Below are 19,838 nucleotides of genomic sequence, written 5' to 3'. Positions count from 1 at the left end.
ATGCTGGACATCCTATGCAGTCCTTTGGCTTTAAAATTGATTCGAAGTAGTGTATTTTATTGAAAAAAAAAATTGTTAATGGGTTTCAAGTGATCTACTGCCTGTTTATAGTCTAAGGAGGTTGCAGTCTGTAATACAGTTGGTTCATTAAAGCTTTAGCTTGTACACAATTAGCTGATCCTTGTATTCACAGCAGATGTGAATGAGCACATAGTTACAGTGGGCTTTGCTCAACAGTTGGTCTTATTGTTCCTGTAACTGCACAAGTTGTTTATGACAGGAGCACAATTAAAGCTATAAAAGCAGAGGCAATTAGGAAGGTTAACTAATTTGTGTTGTTAATTTGTGTGTGTGTTTTAATAAGACAGCGCTTAGTGATGAAGTGAAAAGAATGGAGGGATTTTATGGATGTGCTCACAGTTTTGTTTTTTGTTTAGTTTTTTTTCCTGTCTTTATGTGTACTGCAGTGTTGGCTAGTGATTTAAAAAAAAAACTGGGAAAGATGGAAAGAAAAGCAAACATGTCAACCATTGTCATGTCTTGTTTTAACACAAGTCAGCTACTTTAGCTACTTCCCTCTGATTAACAAAAAGTTATGCAGTAAAACACAATGCAAAGAACAGAGCATTCACTACTTACTGTGGAAATTTAATGACTTCTATGACTGAAACGGAAATGTACTAAAATGCTGGAAATATAACAGTGAGGCAGGCCAACATAGTCATGCAGATGTAATGCATTTGAAATGTATGTTTGGTCACTGAATCCAAGACAGATATTCTGCATGGCAGTGTTGGTTTTTGGGTACGTTGGCACAAATTAATAAATAAATCATCAGGTGTTAATGAGAGCACCATTTAACTAAGTTCACTATTTTTATACAATGGAGTCTATTTACAGGTCATGGTGAATATTGTATACGTTTGGGGGAAGGAAGTTGTGTAATCTTTTTGTTGCGTCAGAGGGAGCTAATGAGTCTGATAAATTGATGTAAGTAATCCATTAAATAAGCATGGGTAGGTTCAACATATTAAAGAAAATCTCTAGGTCATTGTTTTTGTTGGCTTTTGACCACTTTAGTCACCACCACTAGTGTAATACACCCAAATCTGTGATGCAACTATTAGCGGTTGAGTTGTAGTGTGAGGTCCAGGTTTGAACAAGAAAGAAGACCTCGTGTTTTCTGTTCGTTTCTTTAGTTTGTATTAGGGCTGGGCCATATTATACCGTTCACGGTAATACCGGTATAATGTTAGGCAACGATAGGAAAATGAAATATCGCGATAGAACATGGGTAAAACGCGCATGTGCAGTGCCTTTTATTTTCATACGCACATGGCGGAAAAAGCATGGCGGAGAATGAGAAGGGCGAAAGCCGATCGTTGAATGAAATGGATGAACCAGAATTGGTTTGTAAAAATGCTGCAACTTCAGTGGTGTGGAACTGGTTTAGCTTTCGTCCGTCAGATACACAACAAAGTACTATTTTTGGTAGAGCATGCTAGCCGGCCGTCATTATTACCATGTTTTTTGGAAAATACGGCACACCTAAAATCAATCCTTTGATTTTTCTGAAAATCGACAGTGCCCCTTATAATCCTGTGTGCCTTATGTATGAATTCTAGTTGTGTTTACTGACCTCGAAATGATTTTATGTCGTACACGGCGCTCAAAAATCTGTCAAATGTTTTAGTATAACTTTGCTAAGCTACGAACCCGCACCGCTTGATGGATTGTCGGAGCATTACGGCTATCGTAGGCAGGCGCCTCGCTGAGTGATACATACTGTGCTTCAACATAATATTACGGTATTGTATGTGTATAACTCAAGTTTTGTGGATATTATACATGGTTATGCTGAGGATATGTCGGCCAATTTCCACTGGAAATGCCTTTTGGTTTAACTGTCAGCAAGGAATTTGCATTTGCACTGTAAAATTTTTATATAACTTTAATACACAAAAAACAGCTGCTTGTTTAAGTGAAAATACATTGATGGGGTTTTTTGCACTAATAAAGTTGTGGAGTTGTAAAGTATTTTGTCTAGTGTGTCTTTTATATTTATATGTGTGTGTGTGTGTGTGTGTGTGTGTGTATATATATGTATGTATATATATGTATCATTATCGCAAATTTTCAAGTGTATATCGTGATAAATACTTTTGGTCATATCACCCTGCTCTAGTGTCTACCAGTTTGTGTTTTGTCCTCATCTCTATATACTCCCCCACCACCCCGAGCTGGACCAGGCAGGCAGCTGCCCCACCCTAAGCGTGGTTCTGCTAGAGGTTTCTTCCTGTTAAAAGGAAGTTTTCTCCTTCCCACCATCGCCAAGTGCTTGCTCACAGGGGATCGTCTGATTGTTTGGGTTTTCTCTCTAATATTATATGTTCTCTACTTGGTAATATAAAGCACCTCAAGGCAACTGTTGGTGTAAATTGGCACTATATTAATAAAAATGGAATATAATTGAATAAAAGTTTTTCATCGAACCATTTAAATGGGAATGAAAGACATCTTTTCACTTGCTCCTGCCCACTGCTGATTTGGTGATCCCTGCAGCAGAGCTGAGTCTAATATAACATTTTAAAGCTTAGGTTACTAATTAATTTGCATATTAGGATTGGTAATAGAAAATATAAGTCTAATAAATTATGCTTCTATGGATTAAGATAGAAGCATAAAAAGTAATTACATGAGCTTTTTTGTGCTGATCTCTCTCCTGATGGTCCAGTGCACAAAACATGTTATGTTGGGCACTACAGCATGCTCTAGTTTTAGAGCGGAATATCTTTTGTAAAGAAAGGGTGGTGCTAAATGTTGCTGGAGATTTATAAACAAGAGCGTTAAACTAGAAAATACTCTCATGATGTAAATTTGTCTGATTATCTAAACGTGCAGCCCACATTCGGCAGTGTTGTGAAATATGTGGCAGCATCTTTCCTTACAAAAGCAACCATCTGGTCTTTGTTTGACAGTTCTATGCTAACCCTTTCTATTCTTGCTTTCAGAGTCTATTAAACCATTGTGATGTGTATGTGTGGACTTGTGCTTGTGTGTTTTTGTACTACAGAGGGCAGTAAGCAGTTTCAGCTGTGGCCTTAGAGAAAGGATGTATTGTCTGAGGACATTTGAGGATCTGTTTTGTTACAGATAAGGGGTTTGAAGTTAACGTCCACAGCTTGATCAAAGGGCAGAGATATTGTTGATGCACCAATCTCTGTATTTTCTTCTGCTTCTTTTCCTTTTATTTTGTACACTGTTCTTTCTTACATCCTCTTGACCACTTCCTGTATGTCCTGCCTTCTTCTGAATCTCAACTGTTCTCAAGCTGAAAATACCCTTTCTTGTATAGATGTGTTTTTCCCCACTGCAGTTAAACCTTGTTGTATCTGTGTCTGACCTACTTTTAATGTGAGTAAAGCTAAAAAGATTCTATCTCCAGTAAACATAATGAAGATAAATGTAGGTGAGTTAACTGGTGCAAGTTTCAAATCGAGTAGTGTAGTGTGTGTGTGACTAAATAAGTTTACCTGTCTGGCACAGTGTTTCTTTCTTTTAAATTCTAATGTCTAGTTTTTTATCTTGTCTGTTACCTACTTATACAGACACAGATTTTGCTTTTTATGAGTTTTCCTTGTATGACTCCCTAATCCTTGACAGGACATCTGGCAAAGCAATTGTTGTATTTCAATGAAATTTACCATGGATATACATTAGAATTCCTGGGAAAAGTTTTGCATAGATCTGTTGAACAATAGCGTCTCAGATGCCTTCTGGTGTTTCTGATTCTTGGGTCAATCTTAACCAGCTGGCTCAGAGAAGTTGATGTCCTGTTCTCTTTTTTTTTTTTTTTGGTTGAGTGATTTAGAGCATATTGAAAGTAAACAGAACTACATGAAAAGTGAAAGTAGAACAAACACCTTTTCATTCCTAGATCAACATGAATGTCATTTGAGGGTAATACTATTGGGTTTCCGAAAGTAAATTTTTATGTGTTAAACTACATCTGTTCTTAGCAGTGCAACTCTACAAACATACAGAATCTGATGTAGGAATTACTACTTCCTGATATTAGTTTATTTTTCCTTCTGAGAACTAAGAAGGGAAAACACAAATTGTTTATGCACAGATCTTTAGGTTAACAAACAGGCACACAAACACACACACAACCGATAGGCATCTGTTTGCTATTTACTTTAGAAGGGCAGAGGAGTTTCAGAGCTTGACAGAGAAATGTATACCCGTGAAACACATGTAGAAAAAGAGCGAGTCTTTGAAAAGAGTACAAGTTAACAGAAGTCAGAGTTATGCCACTTTAGTATTTCTGTCCCTCAGTATCTTTTCTAACACAGTACCGGTAGTTCCTTTTTCTTGGGTCTTTACTACTGTTAAATGCTGGTTTCTTGCTCTCTTGTTCTTGCCCTTTCTGCCTGCTTCAGGCTTGGACAAACAGGAATCGCTTAGTGTTATCAGCACAGTCTTTGTGTGTCTTAATGAGCGTCAGGGCAAAGACAGAGAGGGAACACACACTCTGAGTGCAGTGTAAACACTTGATGCAGACTTAGAAATAGAAAGAAGGGGGATCTTAAAACTAACACCGGCAAACAGCCAAAGGCAAGGGAAACTGACTGAAACCAAGAGAGAGAGGAAGTAACAACCCATAGTAGAAGCAGTATGGCGGGGTCTTACTAGTTAATAATCTCAGAATAAGTGACCTGTGACATGTTGCTTAGGCAAAGCACGTGTATATTATTCAGAGTTATTCAGGGTTCATGTGTTGTGCACTCACTTATGTCAGTGTTTTTCAAATCTGTTTTGCTTTTTGCTTCATTGTGTCCGGCTTACACATAACAAGGAACAAAACTTCTGCTAATCTATTGTTTTTCAGTGATAATTAATCTGCCAAGTTTTACTTTGATCAGATTAATAATTGTTTATGTTAAAACACTGTAAAATCATATTTGTTGACTAATCTGTTAACTAATTGTTTCAGCTCTAATGAGCACTTCAAGGTTAATGAGAAAAACTTGGACTGGTCTGCCTTTTGGTGTAGATAAAAACATTCATATAGTGTAGGGTCAAGGTCCTACAATATTAGAGAAAGAGCCCCTGTGAGCAAACACTTGGATGTGGTGGTGAGGAAGAACTCCATTTTAACAGGAAGACCTCAGGCATTATAGGCCTAAGCCAGGCTGTGAGACGGGTTGGCCATCTGCCATGACTGGTTGGGGCAGGGTGAGCATAGAGGAAAAAGATTAGCATAGAGACAACAAACAACCCACACGTAAGACGTTTGGCTGGCTGGTGGGAACAGAAAGGGAGAGATCAGACTCACAGTTAATGTAATAGCGATTATATAAGGCCATACATAAGGAGAGTAGAGGCAAGGTGCCTCGGCAGCAGCAGGGAGGCCCCACATTCCAGACCCCAATCGGACAGCCAACTCCTCCTCCCAGACCCCCCGCTCCAACAGGCAACAGAGAACAGGGGTGTGTGAAGACTCCAAACCTCCCTCCGCCCGCTCATATGTAGTGTTGATGCATGTGTGTTCTAAGGTGCATTAAAAACCCAGGAGGGCATGGAGCTACCTGCCAGAGAGCAGCTGGTAAGCGCACAGCCCCTCCTGATAGCCCTCAATGTCTACGTGTATTTAAATTGAGAGGAGGGCGACAACGCCAGGGGTGAGGTGTAGCGTGCCCACCCCCAAGATCGTATATGTATGTGTTATGAGAGTGTGAATAATGTGAATGTCTTTAAGTTGTGGGATAAAATTGAGGCACAGGCAGCCAGAAGGGGACAGAGGGGGGGATGCCTCCCCTGCACCCTGGTGACACACCTTTACCCCAAGGCCCTGCATGTGTGGGTGATTGTGGTGGAGCAGGACGAGGGAGGCAGCTACAGGGAGTGCAGAATTATTAGGCAAATGAGTATTTTGTCCACATCATCCTCTTCATGCATGTTGTCTTACTCCAAGCTGTATAGGCTCGAAAGCCTACTACCAATTAAGCATATTAGGTGATGTGCATCTCTGTAATGAGAAGGGGTGTGGTCTAATGACATCAACACCCTATATCAGGTGTGCATAATTATTAGGCAACGCCCTTTCCTTTGGCAAAATGGGTCAAAAGAAGGACTTGACAGGCTCAGAAAAGTCAAAAATAGTGAGATATCTTGCAGAGGGATGCAGCAGTCTCAAAATTGCAAAGCTTCTGAAGCGTGATCATCGAACAATCAAGCGTTTCATTCAAAATAGTCAACAGGGTGCAAGAAGCGTGTGGAAAAACCAAGGCGCAAAATAACTGCCCATGAACTGAGAAAAGTCAAGCGTGCAGCTGCCAAGATGCCACTTGCCACCAGTTTGGCCATATTTCAGAGCTGCAACATCACTGGAGTGCCCAAAAGCACAAGGTGTGCAATACTCAGAGACATGGCCAAGGTAAGAAAGGCTGAAAGACGACCACCACTGAACAAGACACACAAGCTGAAACGTCAAGACTGGGCCAAGAAATATCTCAAGACTGGTTTTTCTAAGGTTTTATGGACTGATGAAATGAGAGTGAGTCTTAGAATGGGGCGTGGATGGTAAGGGCAGGCTCCAGTCCGACTCAGACGCCAGCAAGGTGGAGGTGGAGTACTGGTTTGGGCTGGTATCATCAAAGATGAGCTTGTGGGGCCTTTTCGGGTTGAGGATGGAGTCAAGCTCAACTCCCAGTCCTACTGCCAGTCGGAGTACACCTTCTCAACAGTGTCTGGGAGGCTGTGGTTGCTGCTGCACGCAATGTTGATGGTGAACAGATCAAAACACTGACAGAATCCATGGATGGCAGGCTTTTGAGTGTCCTTGCAAAGAAAGGTGGCTATATTGGTCGCTGATTTGTTTTTGTTTTGTTTTTGAATGTCAGAAATGTATATTTGTGAATGTGGAGATGTTATATTGGTTTCACTGGTAAAAATAAATAATTGAAATGGGTATATATTTGTTTTTTGTTAAGTTGCCTAATAATTATGCACAGTAATAGTCACCTGCACACACAGATATCCCCCTAAAATAGCTAAAACTAAAAACAAACTAAAAACTACTTCCAAAACATTCAGCTTTGATATTAATGAGTTTTTTGGGTTCATTGAGAACATGGTTGTTGTTCAATAATAAAATTATTCCTCAAAAATACAACTTGCCTAATAATTCTGCACTCCCTGTAGAGATGGGGAGGGAAGGAAGGGAGGGGCAAGTGACCCCTCCCTGGGGCCAGCTCCCCCGCTGACCCCAGTAGGCATCCCCATACTCCGCAACCCGCCAGGGAAAGGGGCCCAGGCCCATTCGGACCGGGGCCCAGTTCAGCAGCGCCGCCCGGCCCCACCACAGAGAAAACTGCACCCACCCCGTCATCCACTCAGCTTCCAGACTACACAAGACAATAGACGCCCAGGCTGAGATCTTCCTCCACCTCTCCTATATCTCCCCCTCCTGCAGAGTGAGTTCTTGAAGAGAGGAGACCTCCTGCATGATGTAACAGCCTCCCCCACCAGTTGAAGAGCCCCCCAGGTGGCTTGATGCACTGGCAGAACCCTGCGCCAGGGCCAGGCCCCCATACACCCACCCGCCCACAATCCCGGCGACACACCAACCAGGACCCAAGCCCCCAAGGCCCAGCCAGGGCCCCAGCCCAGAGACGGAGCACCCACAGAACCCCACGCCCGTCCCGGACCCACCCAGGGGCAGCCAGGCTACCAGGTCAGTAACCGTCAGCACAGACCCTCCCCTGGCCCCGCTGCACGCAGCCACGAGAAAACCGTCACCTAAGAGCCAACAGAGCCCTTAATAGGCTATGACCGCAACCCCAGGTTGAGCCCTCCGAGAAAGATGCTCTTGGGGAATCCCCCGATGCCCCAAGCCTGTCTTACATTTGTATACATTTTTTTTGTTGTAGAAAAACTTGAAAATACACTTCTTGTTCAACCTTTTTGTTGGAGCTTACATCTTTGCTGATATTACATCACCTCTGCCACTACATGATTATTTCATCAGCCTCCCGTTGATGACACCGGTTGTGTATGTGGCTGAAAGTGGAGCAGTGCATTCCGCTCCACTTAAATCTGTCCAATACAATGTAGTCTAACGCTATTGCTGTCACGCTGCTCTGTTGCGACTGCCCTTCATTCTTTCTTCGGCTTTGCAAAGTCACATACTGTAGACCATTAGGAGCGATCATGTTATAGTAGACATCAGTGCTAGTGGCAATTTTTATCCCAACATGCAGTTCTTGTTAATGGGACCACAGCATTCACTATCCCACTGTATCCCAACTATATCATCACCTGTTGTGTAGGTGTTTAAGAACCAGCATAGTACTTTATTGCACAGGAAGGAAGACTTGCTTGAAAATAGTGCGAAGTGGTAAAAATTATTTAAAGTGTCGCCCTACACTGTAGACATTGTAGGCTTTTAGATGAAGTGTACTAAAAGTGAAAGATGTTGTGAAGTAGGCAGTAATTAAAAGATGGGGATAGTGGGCCATTCTACTCTGTTCTTTTGACCTAAATATTCTCAAGCTCTTTGAAACAAAGTAACTGACAACCAACAAAAGCATGAAAAAATGTCCACTGAAGCAAATATGCAGGGTGCTGCTACGCTTGTACTAGTGGCGTTTATTATAGCGGAGTAAAACTCCTGACTGAAAAAAATACATCACTTCAGCTCACCGATCCTTAGGCTTGTATGACCGACCATCTTTGAAAAAGTGCCCAGAGAGCACATAGGGTGGGTTTTTGCAAGTATTTATAATTAAGTAATAAGTGTCTCTGACTGCTTTGATATTCAGTCTGTCATCCAAGGGGGTGGGTTTGTTTTGCTACTATTTCTGGATTACAAAGGCACTCAATTACCACAGTAGGTTCTGCCCTTCCTGGTTTCCACAAAACAAGATAAGGAAAGCACTGGCCACACTAAACAAGTACTGTCCCTGTTTAATTAAATGTCTTGAATTGTGTAAATAAACTACTTATATTTGTTTGTTTATATTAGTCAAAGTTTTGGGGAAACAAGCACAGAGTTGGTATTAATTTCTATTTTCTAACCTAATTTTTGTCATTTCTATTCCAATCCCAAGCACAACTATGTTGTATGAGTGATTGAAGTACATTCTGCATGTAGGAAATCACCAGACTTACAATAATGTAAAAGTAAAAAGTAAAAAGCAATGTTAGTTAATTAACTAATAATTAATTAATATCATGTCTCAGATAATTTCCAACATGTGACATATATGGCAGTTAATGTGTGAAAATAGCCTTGTTTTGCTTTTTCCTCCCAAAATTTTGGGTTTAGTTGGGGTTGCCCATATGTGCTATACATTGTAAATCTTAGTCCTCTGGTGGAAATAAAACCCGAAAGCTGTAAAAACCTGTTAATTTAAAGGTTCCTGTGTATTCTTGTAAACAAACAGAAGTTATATTTGCATGTATTTTTTCCATTAACATATAATGTACATTTTTGTTTTTGTGCATGTTTTGAGTTTATATGGCTCCCACCTTAAACAGTTCTCCCTTTTAAAAGAAGTTGGCTCTCAGTGGGGCTTCTTGGTTAAATGAAAGAACTAATAATTGTATGTGGTGTGGTGAGATTAATAAAACATTTAAAAGCCCTTTATTAAATGTTTTGTCACATGTACAGCATGTGTGCAGGTGTTTTCCAGTCTTATTTGGTTTTGTTTGTTACGTTGCTATATTTTAACACCATGTGTGTTAAGGGAGTGTTTCTCTGTAATTTATTTAAAATCAAATCTGTAATGGTTCTTGGATGTATTACATGTGCCTGATAGAGCCCATCTTCAACTTGCACACCTCAAATCTTACCCCCCCCCCCTTTTTTTTTTTTTTTTTTCCTGTGTCTTCTCAATGTCCAGCTGAATGTTTTTCTAATCAATCTGTTATTTCCAGTCTGTCAGAGAACCTTCTCGTGCTACCACATGGATATCATGTGTGCGTGGGGGTGGTATTGAGTTACAGCTGGATAAGAATTGCTTTTCCAGAGTTAGCTTTTAAAAAATAGCAGGAATACTCCTCTGTTCTCAGCCATCTTACACATTACATTTGAAAACACAAACACATTTTAATATTTTTTCATACTCAATAATCTGTTAATTACCTTGTGGCTTATTAGGCTGCAGAGCTCAGTGGTCATCTTTGCTCTTTCGGTGACAGGAGTGACAGGATTTTTATAGCCCAGCATTTTTCCACCAGTTGTGCAAAATGTATTGCAGTGGTTGCATTTGGGTGTTTGCCACAGAGGTTACTTACACTCTGTGTTGCTTTGCCTGCTTATTGCGCTCCTAAAATAGCATCCAGTCTACCACCACAGGTATTTCTAGAGTCAGAGAGTTCACCTCCTTGTCACGTGTAGGTCAGTGGGCTATCAGGTCAAGATCTAATACTGTACTGCATCCTAATATGCACAGGTGTTTGTAAGAATAGCTGACGCATGAACTTGTTTGCTGTTATGTTTGGGGTCATGGATTCAGTTCTCTCCCTGATTCTGCTATTAGATTTAAGGAACCTCTTCCAATATTCCCCAGTAAAGGTTTCCTTAAATACATTTCCTGTTAATAAAGTAGGTCATCATAGAAGTGTTTCAGCTATGCCAAATCTTGCTCATTTCATAGCTGTATCCTGCAATTAAAGCTTGCTGTGCTGTATCTTGTACTATCGAACTGCTCTGTAGCAAGATGGTGTTTGAATGAGATCAGGCTAGAAGCTTTCCAATAGCTGACTTCTTTCTGTGTGAGCAGCCTATCAGTGGTATAAAGGACGATTTGGTTTGTGTATGCGTTCTTTGGTGAGTGTGTCTAGACTGGATACTGTGAGTGTGTGCTCTAGTACACATATGATAACAAATGTTTTGTGTGGGCCACAGCAGAGCCGAGAAACATTCCTCCCTGTGAGAAACATTACTCACATTTTGGGCATCACGGTGACTCTGACTGCAAAGTAAACATGCTGATATGAGTGTTAACAAATGGAGCATACCATTTGTTCACATTATTATTGATATTATTTGATAAGTTAGTAGATAGGAGATAAGTCTTAAAGTCAGTAAAAATATGGGACAGTGTATGCAATACAATAAAAATAGTACACACTGATTTGCAAATATCATAAAACCCATAGTTTATTCACAACAAAACAAGAAAATATTTAAACTGGGATAGTGTAGCATTTAAAAAAAAAAAATGGTGGTGGCAGTAACACATCTCAAAAGTTTACATGGGGCAACAAAAAGCTGGAAAGTAAGCGGTACTAAGACGAAAAAGCTGGCAGAATAGTTTCTGTCTAATTAGGTTAATTGTCAACAGGTTAGTAACATGATTGGGTATGACAAGAACATCTCAGAGGCAGAGATTTAAAGAATTAAAGATGGGCAGAGGTTCACCAGTCTGAAAAGCTGCATTTACAAATGGTGGAAAAATGTGCAAAATTTGAATATCTCATCATCTACAGTACATAATTTCAATAAATCCTATGAATTTGGAAAAATCTATGTGTGCAAGTGACAATGCCAAAAATCAGTATCTGATGTCTATATTATTTAGGCTCTCAGGTGGCCCTGCATTAAAAACAGGCATGATTCTTTCATGGAAGTCACTGTTTGGGTTCACTTCCAGAAACATAGTTTTATCGTCAGAAATTTAAAATTCTTTTTGGAAAACCTGGACAGAATGTCCTCTGGGCTAAAGAGGAGAGGGACCATCCATCTCTGATGGTACAGGAGTGCATCATTGCCTGTGGAAAGGCAACGTCAACGCTACATCTCCACAGTGGTAAACATGGCCCTGTCCCTACTTTTTTGAGATGTGTTGCTGACATGAAATTCTTGCCATTTAACAGCGTCTCACCTAACTGTAACCTTATGGGGTTATATATTTGTATATTTATATTTTGTGTAGTCTTCGTATATTCTTCACCACCTTTTATTCTCCTTCTTTGTCCTCTGTCTTTAGACAAATGAGTGGAACAAAAACGATGAACGCTTGCTTGCTGCAGTGGAGCATGGCGAGGTTGAGAAAGTCTCATCCCTTCTTGCCAAGAAAGGTGCCAATCCTGTAAAGCTGGACAGTGAAGGCAAATCAGCGTAAGTGGTCTTGGACTTATCCACTTACTTTTTTCTGATGGTATTTAAATGTTTATGTTTCCAGTGCAAGAATTCCATTTGATTTTCCTGAGGTGACGATAAAGTCAAAGCATAACTTTTGCTTAAAATAAAAACTAATTTGTTGATATAGACACACAGAGATCACAGTCTGCAGTGCTTTTTGTAGAATGAGGATGACATGGGGGAGGCAAACTGACTTGAGGCTGCAAACCAGAGAAATGCATTAAGTGTTGACACCAACATGGTTTTGTCTGGCAAGCTTGCACATGTTTTAAAATAAATATCCAGCAAAGCACAGTGAATTTTCTCATTTCCTTTCAATTCAAAGATTAAACATATGTCTATACTATATGCTCAGATTGTCAAGTAATGGCCTTATATAACTGCTTTCATGCTCCACAGCACAGTTTTAAAAATGAATGGCCAATCTAAAAATATGTCTCTTACTTTTTCTTGAAACGGTGACATTCATTCAGCCTCTGAGATTCTATGTTTTGAAAGCAAGTTCACTTCCGCAGAGCCAGTGGAGGTTACTGTTGCGTCACCGCTTAGTATTAGTGATAACGCAGAGGCTTGAGTTAATATTTGACCCTTTTCTTTTTTTCTGAAACTCAACACCTCTGACCTTGATTTGTAGAGCAGCTCTCACAAAGCCAGGAAAATCAAATCTGAGGAATAAATGCAGTGAAAAACAAATATGTAGGTTTTCATTTATTTTCCCATTCACCTGTAGTTCACATCCTTGGCCTTTTCCTCTGTGTGCTGCTAGAACACAGAAACACACATCCAAATGCATGCAAAGCCTTTGTAAGTCATGGCAAATGTGTGGGCTTGGAATCGCAATGCTCCGATCTTTTCAGCACGCACGAAGGGGGAGTCTACAGTATCTCTATGGTGATAAAACCTGACTGAAAGGCATGTAGACATACTTGTGTGTTTGTGTGTGTGTGAATGTGTATCCTACGCACACACTGATGGAAGGCTGAGCTTGCCCTCCCCCCGTTCATCTTACTGAGGTGGAAAGAGGTCGTATTGATCATTTGCTGCATGCATATGCACAAACCTGCGCACACAGTGCATACACAGGGCAATTTTTTTTTGCATACGCAGTCATATCGACTTACAGCATTCCTGCTCACAAGTCAGCGCTTTACCAGTTTTTCTAGAAATGGTCAGTAAATGGGTATATATTGCAAGAACTGAAGCTGTGCCCAATAACTTCTTTTACTTATTTAGTTTTGCTATAGCTAAAGCTTCCCTAAAATACTATCACTTCCAAGCTTATCCATTGCTTTTATCAGTGCTGACATGTTTTTCTGGCAGTTGCATATTGCAAAACAGTGGCAGTGGAGCTTTTGCATACCTGGGTCACGTGAATACCTTCTTCTACTGTAAGACTGGCTGAAACACTGACAGTCAAAAAGCTCTGAAGACCTACTTTTTTCTTCTCCATGGTGAATATTAATTAAGAAATCGATATTTTACTTTCAATAAAGGATCTGATCTGTAAGCATAATTAATACTGGCTTTTGTATCAACAAGATCAAATCTCATACTCGTTACACGGTTAAAAAAAAAAAAAATAGTTTGACCCTTTGGGAAGTGCACGTATTTTGTTTCATGTTGAGTTGGAGCAGAAGAGGTGCTCCCATGCCTTTCTGCTAAATATAAAGTTACAGCTTTTAGCTGATTGGTTGAGCATAAAGACCAGAGGCAGAAGGAAACAGCTAGACTGGGTCTGTCCAAAGTTTATGAATTCTAAATACAACAGCCTCTAATTAACACACATGCCTAAAAAAAGAAAAGAAAAAAGAAACGAAAATCAAGAGGAGGCTCTAGGAAGACGCTGAGTCGGCTAAGTTGCTGAGAGGGATTAAAGAAACTAAGCATAAGCGTATTACATTATAAGGACCAGAGCGTCGCATTTAACAGATATGGGAGTAGTTTAATCTTCTCATCTAAACTTAGGCGAGTGAGCAAATAACTTTATTTCCTAAAATGTGAAAACTTTTAATTGGAGACTAAGAAATCACTCTTCAGTGTAATTTAGAGTCGTAGATGGAGGACTAGTGTGGCCGAGCAATCAGAAAAATAGATGAACGTTTTATTTATTTATTTTTTTAATCTTTTATTTGCACTCACTGCTGCAGCATAAGGTTCTCACCAGAGCTGCACCATGTTTTATAATATTTGTAAAACTGTTAAAAGCATCTGTGTTGCTGTAAAACTACTGGCAACAAAGTACTGTGTGTGTAATTTGTTCTTTTAATTGTGTGTGTGTGTGTGTGTGTGTGTGTGTGTGTGTGTGTGTGTGTGTGTGTGTGTGTGTGTAGTCTTCATGTAGCTGCTGCTCGTGGTCAGATAGACTGCCTCTCTTTCATCTTGGCTCATGGAGCTGACCTGTCAGTCACTGATGCTGCTGGTATGTATAGCTATATTCACTATAACTTAAAAAATAGTTTCTGCATAAATTTGAGTTTCCCTCTATAAATACTGTAAATACTGTAACATGAACAGGTGTAATGTACTGTCTGGACTGATACATAAGATTTCACATACGTTATCTCAACTTGCCTGTCTTCTTGCTGCGTGCATGTTTTTCTCTTTTTTTCCCCTTTGTGTAGGTTTTAGTCCTTTACACCTGGCTGCCAAAAACAACCACACCGAATGCTGCAGAAAACTCATTCAGGTAAAGCTCATGAAGTGAAGTTGGGTTTTATTAAGTTAAAACGATTTAATTTCCCTCCCCAAATGCCTTTGAATTAAAAAGAAATTGATTCAGTCTGTCAAGCCAGATATTTAAAATACATATACCCTGGTCTCTCAGTGTTAAGATGAGACATAGTGGTCCCCAACCCTGGGCCGCGAGAGTTGAGGCTTGGGTGTGAAATTTGGGGACCGCTGACATAGTTCTTAATATAAGGGCTATAAATTATGTTGGGTATAAATGATTAGGCAACATGACTTCAAGATGTGTTATACAACAAAGAACTGATATAAATATTAGCTTAAGATTGTTTTGATTGTGACTGTCAGTGTCACCCAGCAGGACCACTTGTTCTTGTTTATGAATAACAGTGTGTGAAACCCACATCTTGAATCATCTTACTGTTCAGTGAAGATGCCTGAAACCAAAAAATGTTATTGCTTCATTTCTTCAATCTGCTGATTCTTGTGTGTGCGTGTTTGGGTTTTGGTCAGCAGATCTTAGCAGAGACACACACACACACACACACACACACACACACACACACACACACATCCAGCTCTGATCTGCTGACCTCACTTCCTCGTGATAGTCGGCAGCATCTCTGCAACATGCACCTGGCTGATCAAATAGTCATTCAAGTCTTTTTGTATATAGCAAAACACAGTACTGTGAAAAAGAGAAGAACCAAAAACATTCAGTCATATATTGTTGTGACGTTGGACCCCAACACCAGCCCGGGAGCTCATCATGCCAGCCCTCCTCTGCAGCGGGCCAGAGACCACACCCGCGCCACAATTGTTTACTGCAGATGTATGAATTTATGGTATAACCTAATATTACATGAAATTGCATTTGCCTGAAGCACCACTGGCAAACAGATTGTGGCATCAGTTCCTCAGATAATAAACTCCAGTGTGTATACACAGTTTATAAAAAAATTTGAAATTAAGCAAGCAACACACAGATACTTCAAACCAAATTTAAAACGTATATTTTGAGTTGTTTGGGGCCTTTCATGATTTCACTTGATTAACAATAGTCATTGCATATGCTGTATGCGTATACTGTATGCTATTGTTACTAATAACTTTCCCACTTTATCCAGAGTAAATGTCCTATCGATGCTGTAGATGGATCAGGAAAGACTGCTCTGCATCACGCTGGTAAGTCACTGAGTCACTGATATAAAAAAAAAAAAATAGGCTGCTATGCTTTGGGGATGTGGAATAATATCTACTAGTTTAAAGCTCTAATTTTATTTGAATAAAATCATCATCATATTTGGTCGTAAGTGACTAAAATGCATTTTAGCCCAGTTAGTTTCTGTTAAACACAATCCTATTTTTCCTCACTCTCTTGTTTTAATTTCTCTTGTTTTGTTTCACCCCCTTCCAGCTGCTAGCGGGAACATCCAGATTGTCCAACTGCTGTGTGAACTCAAAAGCCCCATCAACCTTAAAGACACAGTATGTACTTCCATTCTTTTGTCCATTCCCCAGACTTATTTTTCCTGGCTCAATAGATTGGGGGGCTCTGAAACAGAAGAAAGACCACAAAAATGCTTCAATGAGTCCATTTCCAGGGAGGAATGTATTGAATTTGTTTGAGGAATTATTGTCCGTTTATTGACTCTGATTGTTTTATGTCAAATAGTTGTTAATCCACATTATAAAGGCTCCTCATTAACTGACTGCTTGAGGATTAATATTGTAGTTGTGTGTGTGTGTGTGTGTGTGTGTGTGTGTGTGTGTGTGTGTGTGTGTGTGTGGTAAAAAAATCAGCGTACTGTGGGAATGCAAGCCGCAGACATGTGGTCTCCATTGCTGTGACGCACCATGCCTGTGGTTTCTGTCTGGCTGGGGTTGTGCGAGCATGAAATTTTGTGTGTGTGCATTTGTGTACAACAGAAACTGATGGTCTGTCAGCCTATATGAAAAGATGTTCTGTTGTTTCCGATTAAAATAAATTTTAGCAATTTTTCATGTTTAAATCAATGGCAGTTTGTATGTTCAAGCTTCTTAAACTGGTTCTTGTGACCACTTTGTACCGTGTGCTTTTTGGAGTTGTAGCTTAAGTGTAGTTTCAAATCCTGGCCCTGCCAGTTTCTTGTATTCTTCATAAAATAGTAAGACAATAATAGACAATAAATAATAGACAAAACATTTTTCTTGATGCATATTGGACTGGTGAGAAACTAACTGTAAATAGTGGTGCAATTTGAATTTTGGTATTCATATTTTCTTGTTGAATGAAAGTGGTCCAGCCAGCGAAATCTGAAAATCTGTATGTGAGGTTTGCAAAGCTCTTTCTTTGTTTTGTGGACATGTAGACTGTGAATGCATGAATGCAGGCCGGCTTGTTAGCCTCGGGGATACGCTGTAATATATATCTGTACCTGGTTATATAAGTTACTTTCAGCTGTTCTCTTATTCACAAGAGGTCACCACAGCAGGTAGCTCCATGCACGTGTGTGCGTGTATTTATTTACTTTTTTAAATGCCGGATGCCTTCTGGGATGTTTCCTCCTGGGATTTAACCAGGGATGTTTTGCTTTGCAATACACTATGGAGTAACTCTGTACCTGATTATATATTTGTGACTTAAACAAACACTCAGGCAAGGCAAGGCAAGTTTATTTGTATAGCACAATTCAACAACAAGGTGATTCAAAGTGCTTTACAGAGACATTAGAAACAAAAACAAATAAAAAGCATGATTTAAAATTGATTAAAACAAGCAAACAAACAAACTAATTAACAAACAAACAAAACAGTATATAAAATCAAAACAGATAAAATCAGAAATAGATAAGATCAGTAGTTAGTGTAAGTTTTGAAATTTAAGCTTAAAAGTGTGGATTTGGTGCTTTATTCAAATGCAGCTGAGAATAGGTGAGTCTTCAACCTGGATTTAAATAAACTGAGTGTTTCAGCTGATCTGAGGCTTTCTGGGAGTTTGTTCCAGATATAAGGAGCATAAAAGCTGAATGCAGCTTCTCCGTGTCTGGTTCTGACTCTGGGAACTGATAAAAGACCGGATCCAGATGACCTCAGGAATATCTCGAAAGAAACAGAGGGACAGCTGCTAGGCCTGACATGTGTCAAAGAATGTGTATAGAGGAGAAGAGGTAAATGTAAACTGTAATATGAAACCTTACTGCTGTTGGACGAAAGGGGAGGAGAAACCTTTGCTTGATTTCTGTCATTTATTTTTAAAGTTTCAGATAAAGAGGCCAGGATATGTACAAGTAATCTCTGTGAGCCAAAGTTTTTTTCCTACTCTTGATTCTTCTATGATGTCATTGACAGTGGATGTCCTTGTATGGTCGTCTCAGGCACACAGTTCCGGCTGTGAGTGCAGCAGTCCCATCTACCTGCTGTTTATAAAAAAAAAAAAAAAAAAAAAGTGTTTCAGAGCAGCAGCCAATCAGAAGAAAGCTAACTTAAAGGGCAGGCTAACTTAGAATAGCTGAAACGACTTATTTCAGAAGATGAACTGAAGGACTGCACTAAAGTGTGTGCAATACAAATTCATGCTTTTCTGTTTTGGAGCCATGTGTGCCATAGCTTGAAATCTTAACAAAACTGGTAAAGTAAATACACAGATTGTGGAAATTGGTATAAAATTAAATAGATAAACTAAATTAAAATAAATATACATAAATAACAGCAAAAACAAAAGTAATGGTAAGAGAGGGAAAGAAGAAAGAAACGAAAATCCTGCTGTTGTGTGTATGCATGAGAAGATGGACTAAACAATACTTGTATTGTTTTGAATTCAGATCTAATCACCAAGTCATGATCACCATGGTCAGACACCTCCATTTGATAGACATCTTTTTGAAGTCTAAGGGAGCATGTTGTTGGTTCCACCTGATATCTATTTCTTGATCTAATTGGTATACTATGAAGGGCTCAGGTTTAAGCTCTCTAACTGTGCTACACTTGATTAGTGCCTACATTTAGCTCTTTCATCAGTATTCCTCTAATATTTGACCCATCTGAAGAAGTGGCATCTTCAGATCATTTGGTGGAATACCTCTTTAAGTGCCTTTAATATCTCTTCCCAAAATATTCATAGATTAAGACATGACTAAAATATAATAAGGATTATTTTTGAACTCTGCAAAGCTGTAGAAGAGTCCAAGAATAAAACTGTGGAGCTGAAAATTAGCATAATATTTAAAGCTCAGCTTTGGCGCAATTCATTGTTATGCCCTCATAATTCTTCAGCATCCGTGTATTTGGATTTGAGTGGGTTGAGATTTTTTACTCTACTATTTACTCTCCGTTTCTTGGCATTTCTAGATACTTTTTTATTGCCTGTTATAATTTGACATATGTGCTCATATATTCATATGATGTAGTATTACACATTCAGCTGTTATCTATTAAACAGTTAGGTTGAGCAAGTAGTGCAGTAAATTGTTTACACACTGATGTATAATTATCACACAGTGAGAGAGCAACTGTGGATAGAGTATGCTCACTGTGGTCACTTAAAATCTTAACTAAGTTACTTTTACCTGAGTAATGAAGTATGTTTACATTTTACTTGTAAAGTAATATTTCTGCACTACTTTTACATAACTGAAGGAGCCCCTTTAAACGGAGCAACGGGGAATAAACTTGATTATACACAAGCAACTACTGCAATACAGTGTTGTAGTAAGATATGTTTGAAATAGTCTAAGACTGCAGAAATGCTGCAAACACAATTAAGCTTCATCTGAGGTTGTAGTATACCATAAACGAGCTGTAGTGTTGTTTATTCATCTAGATTGCTTAGGATTCAGTTGCTAAATGTTGGAGCTACCTGCTGAAGACAGAGGTGTGATGCTCAAAGCAAAAGAAAAGAAAATGCATTGAAAAAGTCAGAAAAAGCGGTGTCTCTTTACAGAAATCATGAACTGGTTGCTAGTTGTTAGCCGCTTCATGTAGGAACTGTTGCCCTTTGAGCTGTGATATACTTGCCAAC

At 39.4% G+C, this 19,838-nt stretch overlaps 1 protein-coding gene across 2 annotated transcripts in view; it reads left to right on the top strand.

Annotated features, from left to right (window-relative positions):
- The window catches only part of rai14 (retinoic acid induced 14), a 61,499-nt gene that overhangs the window by 24,022 nt on the left and 17,639 nt on the right, over nt 1-19,838 (top strand). For both annotated transcript variants that reach the window (XM_042228473.1, XM_042228472.1), the window contains exons 3-7: nt 12,000-12,130; nt 14,485-14,573; nt 14,776-14,840; nt 15,967-16,024; nt 16,257-16,327. In XM_042228473.1, coding sequence (XP_042084407.1) covers nt 12,000-12,130; nt 14,485-14,573; nt 14,776-14,840; nt 15,967-16,024; nt 16,257-16,327 — 414 coding nt within the window. The remainder of the gene's footprint in view (nt 1-11,999; nt 12,131-14,484; nt 14,574-14,775; nt 14,841-15,966; nt 16,025-16,256; nt 16,328-19,838) is intronic.

Source organism: Haplochromis burtoni, unplaced genomic scaffold (genome assembly GCF_018398535.1).
Source record: "Haplochromis burtoni strain Fernald_Lab_line unplaced genomic scaffold, NCSU_Asbu1 Contig_325, whole genome shotgun sequence".
Lineage (NCBI taxonomy): Eukaryota > Metazoa > Chordata > Actinopteri > Cichliformes > Cichlidae > Haplochromis > Haplochromis burtoni.
Note: the sequence above shows the minus strand (reverse complement) of the source record. Positions and strands in the feature narration are given on the sequence as shown.